General features: G+C 46.3%; 1 gene segment (V, D, J or C); it reads left to right on the top strand.

Moving 5' to 3' along the window:
• The first annotated feature begins 290 nt into the window (after window positions 1-290).
• LOC148815865 (Ig kappa chain V region Mem5-like) overlaps window positions 291-18,875 on the top strand; it is a 364,398-nt gene continuing 345,813 nt past the window's right edge. Inside the window, 2 exon segments of the V gene segment in view lie at window positions 291-300; window positions 1,211-1,525. Of these exon segments, the coding sequence occupies window positions 291-300; window positions 1,211-1,525 (325 nt within the window).

Raw genomic sequence — 18,875 nt, 5'->3', positions numbered from 1 at the left:
GGGATGTAGGGCGAGTTGGTGGTCGGCAAGCCTCCGGGCGTATGTCTTCCAGAGCAGAGCCCGGAACCGAGTGAGCGTCTGCCTTTTGTAGGGAGGCTGGAACGGGAAGCAGGTGCATAAAATCAACTAAAATGTGAACGAGCTGGAGCGCCCTTAAGGGGGAGGGATTACAATTGTGATACCAGGACCGAGATTGCAATTTAACATATTGCATACCTACAGGCTCTACGGACTAGAGTAGAATCCATCTTACTTACAACCCATAAATCTGGGGTTCTTCATGTGATTCAATGGCAGGGGGTCTGGAACAGCCTTTACACTGAAAATCACTGGAGTCCAGGCTGAAGATGCAGGAGATTATTACTGTGGGAAGACTGGATTATACTCTGTCCTGCAGAGATGTTGACTCATTAAAAAAGAGTGTGTATGAAGATTCAGAATTAAGACTAAATGACAGAAACAGAAGAAAGCATTTTATAAAAAGATTAGGTATCAAGTGTGGTTAAGGTCAGGTAGTGTGAATTGGGTAGATGACTCTACGGATTAGAGAAGAATCCATATTGCATACAGCTCATCTGTCAGGGTTTCCTGATTGATTCACTAGTGGTGAGTCTGGACCAGCCTTTACACTGATAATCACTGTAGACCAGGCTGTTCTCTCAGCTCAGGCCTTTTCTGTCTGTGACAGGATTTGCATACAGGAAGGAACTTTGCATACCTTGGCCGCCTCACTGCTCTAAACACTTTAAGACTCACAGTGTGGATCAGTCACTGTTCAGCCCTTTCAGAGTCACTGACACACAGGACAATGATGCCACTGATTCTACTGCTGGGGACACTGGGGCTCTTCTCTCAAGGTGAGGATTAAAGAAAATACTACTCTAATTTTATTATATTTATTTTATTAACATTAATTTCACAACATTAACCTTTAAAAGTTAAAGTTTAAAGAACTGAATAAATTTAGAATAAATCTAAACTTTAAAGAACTTCAATAGAAGTGTAGCAAATGTGTTTTCAGAGGCAAATATATTTACAAATTTGTAAAAAGAAGTGTGTATTATAATTAATTATTGGCTTGGTGTTGACTTTAATATATTTTATGATTTGTGGACTATATAGCTGTTAGCATATTATGTAAACAAGCTTTACAAAAAAGAGTAAAATAGCTGAAAGAAATTAAATTCCCTGTGTTTTGTCTTGTTTACAGAATCAAGTGGACAGGTTACTGTGACTCAGACTCCAACAGTGAAATCTGTTCTCTCTGGACAGACAGTCACTGTGAACTGTAAGACCAGTCCTGCAGTGTATGATAATAACCGCCTAGCCTGGTACCAACAGAAAGCTGGAGAAGCTCCTAAACTCCTGATCTATTATGCAACTACCCGTTATACTGGGATCCCAGAGCGTTTCAGTGGCAGTGGATCTGGGACCGACTTCACTCTGACCATCACAGGAGTCCAGGCTGAAGATGCAGCAGATTATTACTGTCAGGGTTACCACTACATCAGCAGTAAAAATCTGTTCACACAGTGTTACACAGCCATACATAAACCTCCCTCAGCAGGACTGCCCAAAGACTGCACTGCTGCAGCTGGGACCTCCTGCAGGTGCATTTACAAGTTTATTACACTACTGTAAGAGATCATTTAACACAGTCACATTATTCAAAGAACTGTGATTATTCTATTTCTCATTTAAATAATTTTAAGAGTGAAGATGTGGGGCAGATAGATACACAAACACAAACACTCACACACTCACACCAAGGTCCATAGCAGCTGGGGCACTGTGGAGTTGGATAGTTTTACCAGTCTGGCCAGTTGCTGTGGAAATGCAGTCAGACAGGCAGCTGGGTTCACCTGTGGATAACCATGTCTTGCTGAACTTTAGTCTTTAAAAACAAAGTTTGTACACAGTTTGATTTCCTGGTTCTGGCCCAAGGTAGACAGGTGAGAGAACTTGGTTTGTCCCAGCTACAACTTATTTTTGAATATATTCGGACATCCAACATGTCGACAAAAGAAAGAGTCCAACTGTCTTAGACAGCAAACATAGACAGCAAACATAACAGTTGGTTCATGAACACAAGATTTCTTCTGTTGCAGAAAGAATATCTTGGACACAATTCTGTACATCACAGCTGGTGATTGGCTGAGATGCTGTCAGGTTAGGTTCTGGTACCACCCTAGAGTTCTCCCATTGATGGATCTTCCTCTAGGTGATGAATAGTGACCTTGGACCTTATGATCATGTCTAGATGACTCTCTGCTAGACATCCAGCCACCTTTGGCAAACATCCATCATGGAGAGTACTGGGTCATCACTGTCCTGAGAAAGACAAACTCATCTCCCTCACTTCCCCACACACAAAAAGCACCAGGTCACTCTGTGGCTGAGATCACAGCATGAGAGCCATATGGAGCTAAAGACAGGGGCCTCTTCAGCTACATTCCTGTGCCCTTTCTGCTTGCTCAAGGCACACAAAGATTATTAGAAAAGTGTTAGAATGCTTCTGGTACTCCTCTTTCAATGTAAAAAGAACATGATGATCAACAGGAGACAAATTAAACAGGTATTATGATAAAAATTAAAATATTAAAATCATCAGACTGTGCTGTCAGAAACATTGTTTGAGGAGATTACAAAGTAAGATGGACCTTTTATTAAAAATAATTACTATGACTTCAGATGCGAGACACTGGTATTTATAGAATATCTGGTGAGTGGAAGGGTATTCAGAAACTAGTATTTTGTAGCAAAAACAAAAACAAAAATAAAAAGTTAATAAAAGTTTGGTAGTAAGGGATTTTCCAATAGAATCTGCTAATTAACTGTCAGAAAAATATTATTTAACTGCTTGAGACTGACATAATCGACAAGGTTGACAACAACACTTTATAGCTGATATATATATTATGAGATATGATATAATTAGAGTTAATGTATGTGATATATATTAACTCTGATGTTACTACGTCTTATCTTGGTAGTCCTGAGTGAATGATCAAACTTTTCTATCAGCAGATAATTTCACAAATATATTCTATTAAGACTGATAGTTTATTATACATGTTTTTGGTGTTGCATCAATAAGTTGTACACCATGTATGTTATGCTGCAGCCACTATTAAGCCCTGCAGTGAAATGACAGGTTGAGCCCCAAGCGCAGGACTGCAGGGGTCTTTGGGAGATCAGAGAGATGAGACGGAGGTGAGGCAGAGAGCAGGAAGCAGAGAGCAAGAGATGAGTGGGCTGACTGGGCTGGGAGCGAGTGAAGGCTGCAGTCTGCAGACTGGAAACTGTCTGTGCAGAAGGTGGGGAGACCAGTGCAAGAGGAGCTGTGTGGAAAGTAGACAGCAGGGTCACTGGGGAGAGATTAGCGAGAATAAACAGACAGAGGAATAGCAGGTTCTGTAGCAAGGCCAGTGGAGGACTGGGATCCCCAAGTGCTGGCAAGAGGACCTCCAGGGGAAGGTGAGTCTCTGCTGGATCAGTGCTTTCAGAATGTTTAGAGAAAAAGCTTGTTTTTAATTAGAGATAGGCCTGCCTTAAATACCCCACTTAGAACATTCTGGTCACAGTTGTCTGTCTGGGTACAGCCACAAGGAAGACAGGTGGGATAAACTTGGTTTGCCCCAGCTACAGTGCTTAACTGAATGTGTTTAGATATTCTGAATGCAACTATATTCAGAGTCCAACTTTCACAGTTCCAATGATCAGTTAAAATTAACAATTGGTTCATGAAAAAGAAGATTTAGTTTGTTGCAGTAAGAATTTATTGGGCAGAATTCAGTTCTTCACCGACTCACTCTTTGGGTCTGGCATGTTGGAAAAAAGGTAAACCCTGATTTGGACTGCTTGCAGTCACCTGGTGGGTAAAGTCAGAATTGCCAAGTTAGTTGGAGAGAGAAGAGGAGCCAGTGAGTTTACCAATGAAATGAGCTGGGTGCTAACTGTTAAGATACAAAATCACAGCTGAGGATTGATTAGGATGTTATCAGGTCCATCACTGAATGATCATGCTGAAGGTGTCTTGGGCAGAAGGGCAATAGCAAACTGAGGGGAGCCAGGATGTAATAGAGCTCTAATGTCAGAGTACTGATCTAGCGGTATATGCACTACATATTATATACACATAACAACAGACCCAACCCTTGCAGATTGCACCTGTTCTCCCATATCAGCTTTTCTAACTGTGATAGGATTTGCTTACAGGAAGGAGCTTTGCATACCTGTGCCGCCTCACTGCTCCAAACACTTTAAGACTCACAGTGTGGATCAGTCACTGTTCAGCCCTTTCAGAGTCACTGACACACACAGGATAATGATACCACTGATTCTACTGCTGGGGACACTGGGGCTCTATGCTCAAGGTCAGGATTAAAGAAAATACTTCTCTAATTTTATTACATTTATTTTATTAACATTAATTTACCTTTAAAAGTTAAAGTTTAAAGATTGAATAAATTTAGAATAAGTAAAAAATATTAACAACATTTTTAACATTAATTTCCCAATATTAACCTAATATTAACCTCAGTTTTAAAGATCTTAGAATAAAATTAGAACAAACCTCAAATTTAAAGAACATCAATAGAAATGTAGCAAATGTATTTTCTAGGGCAAATATATATAATACAAATGTTTGTAAAAAGTATTGGTTCTCTATTTTTATTTTATTAATATTAATTTTACAATATTAACAAAAGTGTGAAAGAATAAATTTAGAATAAATCTACAATTTAAAGAACTTCAATAGAAATGTTACCAATGTGTATATAATAATAATAATTGCTTACACTTATGTAGCACTTTTCTGGACACTCCACTCAAAGCGCTTTACAGGTAATGGGGACTTCCCTCCACCACCACCAGTGTGCAGCCGCACCTGTATGACGCGACGGCGGCCATAGTGAGCCAGAACACTTACCACACATCAGCTATTAGTGGGGAGGAGAGCAGAGTAAATTTAGCCAATTCGGGGATTATTAGGAAGCCATGATTGGTAAGGGCCAATGGGAAATTTAGCCAGGACCCCTACTCTTCGAGAAACACCCTGGGATTTTTAATGACCACAGAGAGTCAGGACCTCAGTTTTACATCTCATCCGTAGGACGGCGCCAGTTTACAGTATAGTGTCCCCATCACTATACTGGGGCATTAGGACTGACATGGACCACAGGGTGAGCGCCCCCTGCTGGCCCCAATAACACCTCTTCCAGAAGCAACCTTAGTTTTTCCCAGGAGGTCTCCTATCCAGGTACTGACCAGGCTCATACCTGCTTAGCTTCAGTGGGTTGCCAGTTGTGAGTTGCAGGCTGATATGGCTGCTGGAGTATATATTTATATATTTATAAAAAGCATGTATTAATAATTCTTGTTGCTATTTCACTTCCAGTGTCCAGTGGGCAGATTGTTCTGACTCAGTCTCCAGCTCAGTCTGTTCTCCCAGGAAGCTCTGTCTCCATCAGCTGTAGAGCCAGTCAGCAACTACCTGCACTTGTACCTGCAGAAACCTGGTCAGGCTCCACAGCTCCTGGTTTATGTTGCAACAAACTGTCAGTCTGGGGTTCCAGATCAATTCACAGGCAGTGGTTCTGGAACACCCTTTACACTGATAATCACTGGAGTCCAGGCTTACGATGCAGGAGATTATTACAGTGGTCAGAATGGCTATAGTTATCCATTCACACTGTGATACAAGTCTGTACAAAAACCTCACTCAACTCCACAGGAGCTGCTCTGGCTCATCAACAGGAACCACTGAGGACTGAGGCTGAGAACAACTGCAGAACTGCTACAATCACACTGAACAGAGCTGGGTTTGTACATCATTTATAAACGTTGTGTAATAAATACACAGAAATAATGTTTAGATGTATTTAGGTATTAAGCTTAATAGGCTATGAAAGTGAAAATTACAAATAAAATAATGTTAATTAACATTATAGATAATAAATATAATAAAATCAATAAAAAAGGTTTTGCTTGGAAACCACACCTCCGGCACACTAACTCTGAACACTAAGGTCCCCCAGGGGTGTGTGCTTAGTCCATTGCTCTACTCCCTCTATACCCACGACTGTAAGGCCAAACACAACACCAACTCCATCGTCAAGTTCGCCGATGACACCACAGCTGTAGGTCTGATCACAGACAATGATGAGAGGGCCTACAGGGAGGAGGTCAATCTCCTTACAACGTGGTGTGATGACAACAACCTCACCCTCAACGTCAGCAATACCAAGGAGCTGATTGTTGATTTCAGGAAACTGCAAACCGGACATGCCCCTATCCACATCAATGGGACTGAAGAGGAAAGGGTCAGTAACTTTAAATTCCTTGGCATCCATATCACTGAGGACCTCACATGGTCTTTCAACTCCACCTGTCTGATCAAAAAAGCTCAACAGCGCCTGTACTTCCTAAGACGGTTGAAGGCTAAGATATGTCCCCAGATCCTCACTAGCTTTTACAGATGCACTACAGAAAGCACACTGACAGACTGCATCACAGTGCGGTATGGCAACTGCAGTACTGCTGACCGCAAAGCCCTACAGCGGGTGGTGAAAACTGCCCAGTCCATCACTGGGGTTGCCCTCCCATCTATACAGGACATTTATGACAGACGGTGCTTGAGGAAAGCTCTAAGCATCATCAAAGACCCCACACACCCCAGCTACAGACTTGATCTGCTATCATCTGGAAAATGTTACCGGAGCATTTGGGCCTGGACTACCAGACTCGGAGACAGTAAAGGTACATAACCTGTTACCTTTTTGCTGTTTTGCACATTGCCTGTTGTTGTTTTTTTGCACATTGCCTGTTTTTGTTTTTGCACACTGCCTGTTGTCTCTGTCTTTCTTTTGTTAAACAATTGTTTTGTTGTTGTTGTTGTTGTTGTTTTCGTTTTTTTCTTTGTACTACTTATGTCCGAGAGCTAGCTAAATAACATTTCGTTATACCATATACCTGTATATGAGTATAATGACAATAAACTTGAACTTGAACTTGAATAATAAACATCACAGAAACCACTAAATAATGGATATTCAATGGGATGTTTAAGTAAAGGCAATCGGTGGGACATCAGTCAGGCTGTGAGTTCGGCTGGTTCGGAAAGTCCCCCTGGCTCAGGCCGTCTCTCGCAGGACAGAACCCTGCGTGGTGTCGGGCAGCTGGATAGATGAGTCTGTTTCATACCGGCAAGGAAGAAGCAGCGTCAGGCAGGACACCAATGATGACGAAGACCAGTTTTCGCCGCGGGCACGGAGCCCCTGGATTGGAGCGCGCTGCTCAGAGAGGCGCCTTCAATGCGAACGACTGTCTCCAAGGCGGTTCCCCCTGGAAAGTGAGTCATGTTGCTCATGGTGTTGAACACGGAAACAGAGTGAAGTCACAGAGGGAACAGGCCGCTACTTCTGTCTGTGCTTCTTGCTAATTGAGTATTTGCACTTGCTTTCCCAAAAGTTAAAAACCACAGCACTCGATTCGTTCACGAACTGAGGACTCGAGTGTTGATCAATGATTTCTAGTGTAACTTGATGGACGAGTCTGTTTTAAAATGGCGAAGAAGGAACAGCAGCCAGCAAAGGGCGTGTCGGATTATCTTCAATAATAGAACATATAATCATCACATTTTCTAGTAGGAGTATTTTTCTTTGCTGTAAGTGCTTCGCAAACACCAGAGCTTGAGAAATTAGAACACATGTATACAGCGCACAAATAGAGACCAAAAACTCCAACTCACTGGAAAATAGAAAACAAAGTATCAGGCACCTGTAAAACAATAACTCCTCAAACATAAAACTTAAAAATATATCAAATAAAATTTGTAGACTGTTTCCTAGTGACGGACGTGTCATGACTGACAGATGTCAGTGTGTCAGGGTGGGAACATGAGGTCACAGACTCGGATCGGGAAACATGGGATATCCACACATGTGCACTCACATACCATTTACACAAACTCCTGTCCTTCCCCTCAAGTCACAGGAGTTAGCAATGTCCTTGACATTTCCTAACTCTCCCAGACAAGTTCCAACTATCCCAGCATGCTCTCCAAGAGCTGACATCACCAGCCCCACTGCTTGTCTGCTCAGTGCCCAACACTGCCTGATGAGGGCACTACAGACATATTCTTCAGATTTCGGATCGTTACTGTACTGTGATCCTTTCTGAGGTGTATTTATTTCCTCCCTTTCTAGCAATTGAAAGTTTCAATATCCAATAAATATTGCTGCAATTGAACCCATGCGTTCCCCAGTTTCCACTGAAGGTGTTGTGTGATTCCTACTCTCCCGGGTGTAATTCCTCTGTCTCTCTATAATTACTGTATATCTTTGTGTATTGTACATTATTCTTTCTGGTGTGACAATAATGGACGTGCTCTAGTTGAAGTAGCAGTACTGCAAATAAGATATGGAGTTAACCCGTGGTGAGCACACAGCTCCGAGCTAAACTAGTGCGCTACTTTAAAAACCAATTGCAACAAACTTGACCGCTGAAATTAGTCCACAGCACAGTACTAAACTTGTTGCAACAAATCCAAAATAACACCTGTTGCCCTCTAGGGGTTATTGAAATAAGGGACTAAATTAAACCATCTCTTCACATGGTTTGAGCAGTAATAGTACTTAGCAGCATACAAAGTGGAACACTGGATCACATTAGTGCAAAAACATGAATATACTGTAGAACGTTCCTGGCTGACATTGGACAGGATTGATACTTCTGCTTAATTCTTAATATTTTAAAGAACATTTAAATCATGTTTACCAAACAATGTTTTCCCGGTCACTATTAGTTTGAAAGGACATTTCCCATAGTGGAATTCTTTTCTCCTGAAAAACAGTATGCGGTTGGGTCAATATTACAATGCTCTGCCAGAATTACATAAACACATACTGGAAATCTGTCTATTACAATTAAACAACACTGGCTTCCTTTACAGCAAGGAAATGGCACTTTGAATCCAATTGGAATTTATTCATATGGACCCTAAACCATGTCCATTGTCCCTTTTTTGACCCCAATAGGCTTTGAGTTATGTTTTGAACATATTAATCATTGTCGACATAATGCATTAATGCATCCATATCTTTATCAATAGATGGATACCATACAAATCCAAATGTATTTCTTATTAAACAACAAAAATATAAATATATTTCAGTTGGACTGGTAATTGTTCTTACTTTGCAAAAGAGTAATTGAGTAGTAATACATCTAAAGTTATTTGATTTCAATTTGAGTGTTTTTAAAGTAAACCTAGAGAGCAATATGTGTGATTGAATGTTTCTAATGTAATCAGTTTAGAGGTGTAAATTATAAGACAATACTAAGTGTTCCCTCACCTTTACACAATTGGTGAATCACAAAATGGTGGAATTAAATCCATTTTAAGAAAAAGATAATTGGCAGAGAAGGAGGTTTCAGTGGTCCAGTAACAAAAGCTCTGAAACTCAGAGCTGGGGACTGGGGTGATGCCCATTACAAATCTCAGTCAGCTTCTTAAGAGAAGGACTTCATGGAGTTCTGTCTCCTCTGAGCTCTGGCAGAAAACTAAGTAAATGGGCATAGAGTAAGTTCAAACACATTTATTGCTATTGTCTGAGCACCCAGAGCCAAGTGCTGCTTTAACCAGACTCTCCACAGTCCACTCCATTCCAGCTGTGTTGAGTGGAATAAGGGCTCAGCTGATTGTGTCTCATCCTCTGCTCCTTATAAAGCTGCTCTCTGTCTAGTCCTGCTGTCCTGGGATAGCAGTTAATGTGTTTATGCTCAAGTGCAAGTAGACAAGTGTGATTCGAACCGACAGATGAAGTTTTCAGAGGCTGAACCCACAAGTGCTTTTTTATTTAAAATCCTGTTGAAATGTGCATCATGTAAAGGCACAAACAGTACTTTAGAGTCTGCTGGGGCAGGTCCTGTTGTAAATAACTGCAACCAGAATCTGAGTAGGACGGAACTTTAAAGATCACTTTGAAGTGTTTCTCACAAACTGAAACATCTTGATAAACTGATTTTCATCTGTTCTGATACCCACAACCTGGTGAATCTGATTTGCACCTAACAGCATTTTCGTATGGGTGCAATCCTTTTTCATCAATTTATACACACAGCGTGCAAAATATTAATGCAAAGCTATTATTTATTCTCTGTGTAATTTAAATCAATGAGGTTTGATTTTTTCTTTGAATTATTTTACTGTATAGAACGGATTTATATCTGCTTCATGCAGTACCGTATGTATTCCTGACCACCATCACAAATTTTGAGACTTTCGTCATTTACTGTAGGACTTTACAAAAGGGTTTGAAATGTCATTTAAGATGTCCTTGGCATTCAGCTGCCCTGGGTGTTGTAAGAACTGCCTAGACCCTATGCAGGTACAAGTACCAACAGACTAGGAACTAGAGTTATAACCAGAAGACTATACTGAACGCACAGACAAAGTCCAATGACAGGCCAAATTCAGAAACCAGGAAGGCAATCTGAGGGACAAATAGGAGAAAAGGTATTGAAATGTAAACACAGAGGCACCAGGGGAAAACTACTGTATGAAAGAAAAAAGAAAAGGACAATGAGCTGAAACCGGACAAGGGTTAGGAACAAGCCACATACACTCGTGCATGCGCACCAACTAACACACTGCTGGCCATGACATAGAGGAGCAGGGATGTTACTTTTCATGATGTGTGCATCTACTGTACTCCCTTACTAGTATTCCATAGTGTTGTCGGGTTGCAGAGACTGGAATTATGGATAATCTAGGTCTCTATGACTTCTGGAATGCTTACATTCACACACTTGTGATATTATGAAATGATATGTAGCTGTGTTATTTTATTGTTTGCAAACATTTATTTTGCAAAATCATCAGATAGCACAGTAATACTTCTCCAAAGTGTCAACAAGCATGGAAGGTCACAGATATCTACACATCGTGATTTTGAGCCACTTATAGAATATGTCTCCTTCCTTTTTCTCTTACAAGCAATTGTTTTTTGTTGCTTTTTACCACTTTATTCAAATGCATCCATTTGCTCAGACACCTAACAAATCATGTTCAGACTGGTGATAATTCATTTTAATCATACTGTAACGACCGCAGGCTTCGGTACAGAAAGGAGCAGGCATAGGACTCTGGGAATGGGGTTGAACAACACATTTATCAAGCAGAACCGGAGAAAGGTACACACACAGGGACAGGGGTTACAGTGCTGCAGCTACACTAACACACACACAAAGGGAAGAGACTGTCTTCCAGCCTCCTTCCCGCTATATACAGTCCCATAGTCCCGCCCCCAGGTGCTGGTCTCAGCCTGCCTAAAACGCCCTGCGTGGCGCTACAATACACACATTTCTATGGTAAATGCATTTCTTCACAAAATTATTCTTTATTATGCACACCTTATATACATAATAAATAAATATTAATTTAATGGTCTTGAGGAAAAAAGCACTAGGAATATACAGTATGAGCCGTTACTCATATCTCGGCCTTTTGGCTAAGATCAAGTTCAAGTGGCATGCCCGCAGTTCTTGTCTTTCCAAAGGCCTAGAAGGCGATTGAAGATCCTGAAGAGTGCTTGAGCTGGTATCGCTCTAGGTTGAGCCTAGGGGGTTAAGGCCAAGCAGCAGCTGAGCTGGGTGGGATCCGGCAGCAACGTTCTCTCTCTCTGCTCTCTCCTCTCCTCTCCCCCTTTCTCTTGCTCCGCCTCCTTGGCCTCTTGGCTGGGAGTAGGTATACGTGGCCTGCCCGCGGTGCCTGCTTTCTTCCTCGAGACTCGGAAGCACTATCCGCTCCCTCTCTCTCTCGCTCTCTCTCTCCCTCTCTCTCTGCCTCCTTGGCCTCTTGGCTGGGAGTAGGTACACGTGGCCTGCCCGCGGTGCCTGCTTTCTTCCTTGAGACTCGGAAGCGCTATCCGCTCCCTCTCTCTCTCGCTCTCTGCCTCCTTGGCCTCTTGGCTGGGAGTAGGTACACGTGGCCTGCCCGCGGTGCCTGCTTTCTTCCTTGAGACTCGGAAGCGCTATCCGCTCCCTCTCTCTCTCGCTCTCTCTCTCTGCCTCCTTGGCCTCTTGGCTGGGAGCAGGTACACGTGGCCTGCCCGCGGTGCTTGCTTTCCACCTTGAGACTCGGAAGCGCTATCCGCTCCCTCTCTCTCTCTCTCTCGCTCTCTCTGCCTCCTTGGCCTCTTGGCTGGGAGCAGGTACACGTGGCCTGCCCGCGGTGCTTGCTTTCTTCCTCGAGACCCGGAAGCACTTTCCGCTCTCCTCTCCTCTCTCTCTCTCTCCTCCTGCGCCTGCACCTAGCTGGGCTCTGCCCGCAAGGACAAAGGCCAGGGTTCCCTCGCTGCTTCTTTAGCTCCCTTTGTTCTCCCGCTTTCCCTCCTTTTTTTTCCTCTTTTCTCCCTCAGAGATGGCAAACAAGAGGACACTGATCCGGTTCCACTGGACGAAGAAGACTGAGACGATGCCGACTGCGAAGACCTTCTTCATGACTTTCCTTAGAGGGATCTTGCAGTTGGTGGCCGGAGATCTCTACTGCCTCCAGGACAACAAGGCAGAGAGATACATGGAGGCCTACATGGCCACGGACGCCTCATACGAAAAGGCAACGAGACTAATCAGGGAAAAAGGTAAGCACCCCGGTTTCTCTGATTTCAGGCCGGAGCCTATGAGGAAGACAAACCAGAGGACCATCACGGTTTGCACATACAACCCCTACGTACCTACGGAACGGATAACAGCGTACCTAGGGAGGTATGTAACCGTGGTGGGAAAACCAACTGAGGTCAGGGACGAAGGCGTCTGGTACGGCAAACGCCAGTACCGAGTCCTCCTAAAAGAGGACCCAGAGGGCGTCGACGGTTTCCAGCACCCCCCGGCTCGCTTCAACATCGGAGCCGACAGGGGGTACCTTTACTACCCCAGGATGCCGGATTTTTGCAGCAAGTGCAGACAGTCCAGCCACAAAGCCAACACATGTGACATCGTCAGATGTCACAACTGTAACGAGGACGGGCACCTGGCAAAAACCTGCCGGGCAGCCAAAAAGTGTGACGGATGCGGCGCCGAGGGACACCTCCTTCGCCAATGCAAGGTAAGCAAACCTTCGTTTGCGCAGGTGGTGGAAGCCAGCAGGCAGAAACCGGTCTCCAAACAAAGCGAGAGGGGTGAGAACAAAGAACCCGCACCTCCCCCGCTGAGGACCGAAACTGCCGAGGCCACACCCCCAGCCGCATCGGTGCCACAAGATGGCCGCCAGGAAGAAGGACAAAATGGCCGACCGGAGGAAGAGCCCTGGATAACTCCCAGCAAAAAGGGAAAGCGAAAGCGGGAGAAGAGACCCAGGGCGGACCCACCTTCGGAAGGACAAAAGAAAAGAGTGGTAAGGGAGAACCGTTTCCTCGCCCTAGAGGAAAACGGAACTTTCTTCCCTCGAGGCCCAGGAACAACCGGAGGAGGCAGCCCAGGAAATGGAAACCCTCCCCCACGAGGCCCAAGGACGACAGGAAGTGACAACGGAACCCCCCTCCCCCGAGTCCCACGGACAACAGGAGGAGGCAGCCCAGGAAGAGGTAACCCCCTCCCCCGAGGCCCAAGGACGACAGGAAGTGACAACGGAACCCCCCTCCCCCGAGGCCCAGGAACAACAACAGGAAGAGGAAGCCCAGGAATTGGAGCCCCCCTCCCCCGAGGCCCAGGAGAAACCGGAGGCTCCCGAAACTCCCAGAAAAAGGGAAGAAAGGAGTCTTCCCGAAGCGGTGGCGGAGAGTATCCTCGAGGAAGACGAGGATTACTTCGAGGCCGCCCTGGAGCCCGGACTGATGGTAGGGCTGGACCTGTCCAGCATGTTTACTTTTCAGTCCCCTGCGAGACCTGGAGGGAGCCCAGCATATTCCCCCCAGGACCCGAACGAGAGGAGTTACATCTAGGCTAAACAGTGCCCAGATGTAGACTCCCAGGTTTCAACTGTAAGTAAAGAGAGGAGGTTTAACTTTCACTAGTTTACTCATGACTGTGAAACTAACCTTCCTTACAACTAACGTGAGAGGGCTGAGAGACCCAGTGAAAAGACGGGGAGTCTTTCATGATCTGGCCTCAAAGGCTTTCTCAGTTTGTTTCTTACAGGAGGTCCACCTGAAGGATGAAAGCGACAAGCTGACATTCTCCAGGGAATGGACGAAGGGAGAATCATGCTGGAGCGTAGGAGGGGTCCACTCTTCCGGAGTGGGAATCCTCCTCGGAAACCCAGAGATGGTGCTGGTCTCCTCCTTCTCGGTGGTGCAGGGCCGGATCCTGGTCGCAGACATCGACTGGAGGGGGCAGAAGTTGAGAGCGATTAACGTCTACGCTCCGACGGAACCCTCTACCCGGAAGGAAGTGTTTGCTGACCTGGCCAGCTGCTGCACCACCAACAGACAGGTGGTGCTCGGCGGGGACTTCAACGTCGACCGGGAGAAGGGGAGCGACGCTAGCTCGGCAGAGCTGGAGTCGCTACTCAAGCAGTTCTCCCTGGTGGACGGCTTCAGACGGTGCCGCCCTAACGACGCCGGAACGACCTGAAAGAACTCCCGGGGAGTGTGCAGCCGCCTGGACTACATCTTCCTGCACACCACCTGCTCCCTGGAGTCGGCGACGGTGTCCCCGGCGTGGTATTCCGACCACGAGCGCTTGACGGTGGTGGCTAACACCAGCCTGCCGGCATTCGGTCGTGGGTACTGGAAGCTGAACCGGGAGATACTGGAGGAAGACGACTTCAGGCCACTATTCCGGAAGGACTACGCGAGCTGGGCCGACCTGAGGGACGGCTACAGCTCCGTGGTGGAATGGTGGGAGTCGGTGAAGGACAGGACCCGAACCCTGGCGCAGACGTACTGCAGACGGAAGGCGGCCAGGGAGAGGAAGGAAGCTGCACGACTCCAGAGGCAACTCGAGGAGGAGTACAGCTCGGCTAACGGGGGAGGAGCCTTCAATTCAGCCCGGGCACGGGATCTGAAGGAGAGGCTCCGCAAACTGCACACCGAGAAAGCCAAGGCTTTCCTGGTCAAGGCACAAAGGGAGCATTACGAAAATAATGAAACCTGTTCCTCCTATTTCTTCAATCAGGTCCGAGGAGCCCAGAAAAAGAGGGTGATCCACAGCCTGAGACGGGGAGATGGAGAGGAAGTGCTGGACGAGAGCGACAAAGTAGAAGCGGCCACCGCTTTCTACAAGGAGCTCTTTTCAGAAAAGCAGACGGAGGTGGAGGCAGGCGATGCTTTTCTGGAGGGGCTCAAGGCACGAATACCGGAGGAGGTGAGGGAGGACTTGGAGAGTCCGATCACGGCCGAGGAGCTGAAGGCGGCGCTCTTGTCCATGGAGAATGGCAAGGTGCCGGGGCCGGACGGACTCCCCAAGGAATTCTACACCTGCTTCTGGGACACCCTGGCGGCAGATCTGGTGGAAGTGGCGCAAGAGATCTTCCGCCGGGGGAAACTCGGAGACACCATGAGGGAGGGCGTCATCTCCCTGCTCTTTAAGGGAGGAGACGCCGCCGACCTCAAAAACTGGAGGCCGATCACGATGCTCTGCGTGGACGTAAAGATCCTGTCCAAGCTCCTGACCGGCAGACTGAGAAACGCCCTCCCCCACATCATCCACAGCGACCAGACGTGCGAGGTGGAGGGGCGATCCGTCAGCTGGAACCTCCAGCTGACCAGAGACGCCATTGCCTGGGCCAAGGACCGGAACGTGCCCATGATGGTGGTCAGCCTGGACCAGGAGAAAGCCTTCGACAGAGTGAACCACAGCTATCTGTTCAGGGTGCTGGAACGCTTCGGTTTCGGAGAGAGTTTCAGCCGCTGGATTCAGATTCTGTACTCTGACGTGGGCAGCAGAATGAACGTGAACGGAAACCTGGGGGATTTCATTCCCCAGGAATCCGGAGTACGACAGGGCTGCCCCCTTTCACCCCTTCTCTATGTTCTCTTCACAGAGCCCTTAGCAGAGGCGGTGAGACGGGACCCTGTCATCGACGGCCTGGAGATACCGGGAGGCACGGGGGAAACCCTGAAGATCTCCCAGTACGCCGACGACACGACGCTGTTCCTGAGGTCGGACAGGGGGTTGAGGAGGGCCCTGCAGGTCATGGAGCAATACTCCAGAGCCTCGGGGTCGAAGCTCAACCGCCGAAAGAGCAAACTGAAGTTCTTCGGGCCCTGGAAGCACAGGACGACGGCGCCGGAGGGTCTCGAGCTCTGCACGGAGCCCCTCAGAATACTGGGGGTTTCCTTCCAGAGCCAGGACAACGAGACCAACAACTGGACGGAGAGGATTGCCAAGGTGAACGCGAAGCTGGGTCTGTGGAAAACGCGGTCGCTGTCCTACACAGGGAAAGTGATGGTGCTGAAAGCAGACGTCCTGCCGGCTTTGGTTTACCTGGCGGTGGTGTACCCGCTGCCGGCCAGACTCAGACGAGCGCTGCAAGGGATGATCTTCGGCTTCGTCTGGGGCGGCAAGTACGAGTACATCACGAGAAACCGCATGTGTCAACCGGTCGAGAAAGGGGGTCGAGATGTCCCACATTTCCCCCTGAAACTCGACTGCATCTTTTTCTGCAACCTCTGTCGGGCGCTGCGGGAGCCCATCGGCCACAAGTACCAGTACTTTGTCAGGCTGTGGCTCTCCATCCCGATGAGGCACTTGGTACAGTGGTCAAACACTGGGCCCAAGGCAGAGAGGCGACCGAAGTTCTACACCCACGCTGTCAAGTGGAGCAGGAGGTACGAGGCCACGAGACAGCCGGAGCTCTGCACCAACCACAGAGCTCTGTACAAAGAGGTGAGGGGGCATCTGGTCGCCGACGAAAGGCTGCAAGTTCCCAGACAAGTCTGGGAAAGGACGCAGCCGAAAGAACTGGACAATCAACTAAAGAACCTCAACTGGATGGCCGTACACAAGAGACTGGCCACCAGAGAGGTTCTCTACAGACACTCGCTTACCAGGAATCCGCATTGCCCCCGGGACACGTGTTTCGTCGAGGAGACTCAGGAGCACGTGTTCTGGAGCTGCCCCTTCGCCAAGGCGGTGTGGGGCAGAATGGACAACACCATGCAACTCCTGGAGACGGGTGCGGTGCTCAGTTACCAGTACATTCTGCTGGTGCTGGCAACTACCGGAGTGGACAAGGGGACGCAGTTCCTGATGTGGCTGCTGCTGTCCCTCACAAAGAAAGGCCTGTGGGACGCGAGGAACAATCTCATCCGGCACAACATCGAGTGGGGAGCGAGGGAGCTGGAGGAGAGAATCCTGGCGGACCTCAGGAGGAGGATGAAGTGCGACGTTGCCAAATGGGGTTTCCCTACGGCAAAGGAGCGCTGGAAAGGACTATGGACCCTGTACAGGGATTAATGATTGACAGCAAGTGGTAGGGTTTGGAGGGACTCTCATAATAGCGCAAATCCGCCCACCCTTGCAACGATTGATAACGGACAATCACCGCCGTTCCGCCGTCGTTTTTCGGAGAGTTACTGTGTGAGATGTGTACTTTTGCGATGTCTTTTTTTCTGATTAAAGTATATTTTATAAGAAAAAAAAAATACATAATAAATAAATATTAATTTAATGGTCTTGGGGAAAAAAGCACTAGGAATATACAGTATGAGCCGTTACTCATATCATATCATCTTAGGATACACAGGACGTCTTTGTTAAGACGTGTAGGAGTTTTGTGAATTTACTGGGACAATTTATTAATTGTAATAGTAAATTACATTGTGTTTTTTTTGGCTATTAGGAATCAATCATCAGAATAATCAGTGAGACACACAGAGGTTCAAATACACAAAATATATTTATTAATACATAGAATTGTGGATGTAAAACATATAACAGTCTGCCTGCATACAGATGGTAGATCTTATTGTGAGGGTTACCAAGATACTGAAGATATCACAATCACAAAGATATACAAAAAAAGGAAAAAAGAAATAGTAAACAATCCCACAGAAATCGAGAGCACTGCTGGTACCCCTAGTGGGTAGCCAGGCAAAAACTGTTCCTTGGGCTCAACCATATTTTTACTGGCCAGGAGTTTATGCAGATCTTCCTTTTCCCCACCCATTAATAAAGATATCTTGTACTTCACTTGTATCAACATTTAATAAATTAACATTAACAGGTTAAAAATAAGTCTTAGTTTCTCCTCCAGATTGCTGCAGCCTCTTCATTGGGGACTCTGGTCTGTTTTCTGACACTACATTAGCTCCAGAGACACTGTGGGGCCACTGCTTTAAGAGCTCAGGGAGCTGTTGGCCTTTTGAGGAGAAATGGTGTAAATAAAGATGTCTCGCTAAACAAACAGGATCAGTTTATAATGTACTAAAATAGTAGGAATTTGACCCATTTTAATAAAAACATAACTGGCAGAGAAGGAGGCTTCAGTGGTCCAGTAATAAAAGCTCTAAAACTCAGAGCTGGGGACTGTGGTGATACCCCTTAAAAATCTCAATCAGCGATTAAGATTGAAGAGAAAGCAGGAGACACAGAAGTTACCTGGGATCTGCGCTGGGAATCTCTGGTATTGAAAATCTGTGATATCAAAAAAAGAACAATGTCACAGTTACTTTAATAATAAACTTCACAGAAACCACTAAATGACGGATATTCAATGGAACGTTTATTTAAAGGCACTCGATGGTACATCAGTCAGGCTGTGAGCTCGGCAGGTTCGGAAAGTCCCGCTGACTCAGGTCGTTTCTCGCAGGACAGAACCCTGCGTGGTGTCGGGCAGCTGGATGGACGAGTCTGTTTTAAACTGGCAAGGAAGGAGCAGCCTCATGCAGGACACCAATGTCTCCGAGGCGGTTCCCCCTGGAAAGTGA

Source organism: Atractosteus spatula, chromosome 24 (genome assembly GCF_055471065.1).
Source record: "Atractosteus spatula isolate fAtrSpa1 chromosome 24, fAtrSpa1.hap1, whole genome shotgun sequence".
Lineage (NCBI taxonomy): Eukaryota > Metazoa > Chordata > Actinopteri > Semionotiformes > Lepisosteidae > Atractosteus > Atractosteus spatula.
This window is presented reverse-complemented; position numbering and strand designations above follow the sequence as displayed.